Source organism: Medicago truncatula, chromosome 1, assembly GCF_003473485.1.
Source record: "Medicago truncatula cultivar Jemalong A17 chromosome 1, MtrunA17r5.0-ANR, whole genome shotgun sequence".
Classification (NCBI taxonomy): Eukaryota; Viridiplantae; Streptophyta; class Magnoliopsida; order Fabales; family Fabaceae; genus Medicago; species Medicago truncatula.
This window is the reverse complement of record NC_053042.1, coordinates 29,822,100-29,825,453: the sequence shown is the minus strand read 5'-3', so window position 1 is coordinate 29,825,453 and position 3,354 is coordinate 29,822,100. Positions and strand designations below refer to the sequence as shown.

General features: G+C 35.8%; 1 protein-coding gene across 1 annotated transcript; it reads right to left on the bottom strand.

The window, feature by feature from the left end:
- On the bottom strand, positions 1–3,354 carry LOC112422220 (uncharacterized). Its single transcript, XM_039827221.1, has 10 exons — positions 3,208–3,354; positions 2,328–2,645; positions 2,120–2,233; positions 1,651–1,863; positions 1,369–1,557; positions 1,050–1,274; positions 821–955; positions 620–730; positions 402–522; positions 1–310 (listed from the first exon to the last, which is right to left on the bottom strand). The coding sequence occupies exons 2-9, from the start codon at positions 2,632–2,634 to the stop codon at positions 404–406; spliced, it is 1,413 nt and encodes a 470-aa protein (XP_039683155.1). The 5' UTR covers positions 2,635–2,645; positions 3,208–3,354; the 3' UTR covers positions 1–310; positions 402–403.

Genomic DNA, 3,354 nt, shown 5'->3' with positions numbered 1-3,354 from the left:
TAATTTCAAAGTTGAGTTTTGGTTCTTCCTCCATTGTAATCTATACTACCTTTAGTTATAACTGATATGACAATAGGAAATAAGAAATAGTAAGAGTTTTGTCAAAAAAATAATAAAACAGAAAGAGTTCATCTGTTACAAACCCAATATTACAAGTGTCTCCAGGCAAATTTTGAAATATAATCATCAAAAGGGATAGATACTTTTGAACAAAAATCAACATATACACTTAATTTTTGATCCCATCATCCAAATGGTGCAAAGGGATTGTCCTCTTTGTTGTTTGAAAGGTGCCCCTCCTTGGCAAGTTCTGTTTATTGTTTTGATCAAATAACAAACAAAGATGAGGATATTTTAATATGTTTTGATCAAAAAAAGAACAAGGCATGACTCAAACTTACCTTCATGTAGCTGCTTCACATGATGATGCAGGTTGTGAAACAGGTTTGTCGTCAAAGTATGTCAAAGTATGCTTCTCGGCAATGTTGGTTGTATTACTTTCCTCTTCTTTCTTCTTCGAGCCTTTTGTTCATTGTTTTGATAAAAATAAGAACCCAAACGGTGAGGATATTTTAATATGTTTTTGATCAAAAAGGAATAAGACAAGACTCAAACTTACTTTCCACTTCCTGCTGATAGGCAAGAACGGGAGGCTTCTCAGCAAGAATAGGGTCAGTCGTCAAAAAAGGCTCTCCATCTATGCTATCTTTTTTTAGCATCTTAGCAACTCCTGTTTATTGTTTTGATTAGATACGAAAGCAAAGGATGAATTTTAATATGGTTGACTGTTAAAAAAGAAAAAGACATGGCATAAACTTACTTTCCACTTCTTGTTTATAAGCAAGAAAAAGGTTTAGAAACATGGTCGACACATGATGCTTCTTGGCAACAAGAGGGTCGGTCGTGACTTGAGGCTCTCCCTCTATGCTCTCTATTTTTAGCATCTCAGCAAGTTCTGTTTATTGTTTTGATTAGATGAGAAAGCAAAGGATGAAAATATTTTAATATGTTAGAAAGGTAAAAAAGAAAAGGACAAGGCACAAACTTACTTTCCACTTTTTGCTGATAAGAAAAAAAAATGTTTAGAAACATGTGAGGAGGCCTCTCAGCAAGAAACGGGTCAGACATCACAGGATGCTTCTCAGCAGCACGCGGTTTGGTCCTTACGAACTTACTCTCCTTTTCTTTCTTAGCAGGAAAAGGGTTGCAAACCGGATTGGTCGTCTCAAGAGGCTCTTCCTCTAAGCTCTCTACTTTTCGCCTCTTAGCAACTCCTGTTCATTTTTCATCAAATAAGATACCAAAGGGTGACCATTTATTAATATGGGTGAATGTTTAAAAAAAAAAAAAAACAAGGCAGAAACTTACTTTCAGCAAGAAATGGGTCAGACATCACAAAAAGCGTGTCGGATTTCACAGGACGCTCCTCAGCAAGAAGCGGGTCGATAAATATGTTAGAAGGCTGACAACAACGTAGTTTACTTTCCATTTCTTTATTTTTAGAAAATAGGTTAGTCGTTGCAAAAGGATCTCCTTCAAAGCTTTCAAATTTTAATCCTGTTCATCATTCAGATCAAATAAGAAAACAAAGGGTGAGGATATTTTAATACTGTTGAAAGTTAAAAAGAAAGAGACAGGGCACAAACTTACCTTCATTTGGGTTGGGAAATGGTTTTGTAGTCGTTAAAGTATGATTGTCGGCAATGGTTTTGTAGTCGGCAATGGTGGTCTTCACAGCAGGAGGACGAAGAATTTCAGATAAATACTTTCTGTCCTCTTCTTTCTTCTTAGCAAGATACCGTTCGCAGTTTTCCTTCAGAAATGGAGACCAGTTGGTATATTCCATCTTAGCAACTTCAACTTCTGTTTATTCATAAGGCAAGATAATAACCACGGATTCACATAACATATTGATGAAGGGTGAGAGAGAGAGAGAGAATTATGAATCGATATGAAAACACACTCAATTTTACAAAACCTCAGAGTCTTAAAAAAGCCCCAATTAAAGGTTTTAAACCCTAATCCCCCAATGCGAGAAGATTTGAATATTTCAAAGTGTCAAAGCAGGGTTAAATATGGTTGAAAGTTAAAACAGAAATAGACCGAGTCACAAACTTACTTTTATCTAGCTGCTTTGCATCAAGAAGCAAGTTGAGATTGAGAGATAGGCTAGAAGGCTGACAACAACCTAGTTTTCTTTTCATTTTTTCATTGTAGCTTTCAACTTTTAATCCTGTTCATCGTTTAGATCAAATAAGAAAACAAAGGGTGAGGATATTTTAATAGTGTTGAAAGTTAAAAAGAAAGAGACAGGGGCACAAACTTACCTTCATTTGGGAACGGCTTGGGAAATGGTTTTGTAGTCGTTAAAGTATGATTGTCGGCAATGGTTTTGTAGTCGGCAATGTTGGTCTTCACAGCAGGAGGACGAAGAATTTCAGATAAATACTTTCTGTCCTCTTCTTTCTTCTTAGCAAGATACCGTTCGCAGTTTTCCTTCAGAAATGGAGACCAGTTGGTATATTCCATCTTAGCAACTTTGGTCGTCACAGGAGGAGGAGGCTTCTCCTCAGAAATAAACTTAGTTTCCTCAGCTTCTTGCTTCTTAGCAGGAAATAGGTAGTTGTTTTCCATCTTAGCAACTTCTGTTTATTCATCAAAGGCAGCAAGATAATTAATTATACGAAAAACAGTGTGAAATTCAAATCAAAGGTTTTAAACCCTAATAAGCACGGATTCACATAACATTTGTGTTCTCTCTTCTCTTCTTTTTTCTCTCGCTGTTGTTTTCTACTTTTGGCTTGTGTTTATAATTGTTCCATACACTTTGTTTTGGTTGACTATCCCTTGCTCCACACATCAAGTTTGATATTGGTGTGGTTTTCACAACGAATTCACAACAATATTGATCAAGGGTGAGAGAACTATGAATCAACCGAAATTCTAACAGAGACCACAACCGAGAATTATGAAAGAACAAAAATAGTAAAATAAAACCAACAAATTATCGATTTAATGATGTTAATAATAATACTCAATGTGATTGACGGTTTGATTTCATGAAAAAACAGTCAATCTCTCACCTTAAAAAAGCCCTAATCAACGGTTTTAAACCCTAATCCCCCAAGAAGATTTGAATATGGTATGAACAAGATTTGAAAAGGACTAAAATCACCTTGAGCAAAGAAAGAATGATAGAGAAAATACCTGAATGAAAATTCGAACCCCCAAATGGTGAAGAACGAGCGGGAGAAAACGAAAAAAAACGAATGAGTGCAGAAAGAACAGTGAAATCAAGATTCAAATCAAATGGACAGCCTTATATATGAGATTGCTGTTCCCGCGTCAAAGGGT

Excerpts from the sequence above, each read along its gene's own strand:
- LOC112422220 (XM_039827221.1), bottom strand. The coding sequence starts at position 2,634 with ATGGAAAACAACTACCTATTTCCTGCTAAGAAGCAAGAAGCTGAGGAA. Across the intron at positions 731-820 it reads TTATAAACAAGAAGTGGAAA|GAGTTGCTAAGATGCTAAAA; the intron begins GTAAGTTTATGC and ends AACAATAAACAG. Across the intron at positions 523-619 it reads CTATCAGCAGGAAGTGGAAA|GCTCGAAGAAGAAAGAAGAG; the intron begins GTAAGTTTGAGT and ends AATGAACAAAAG.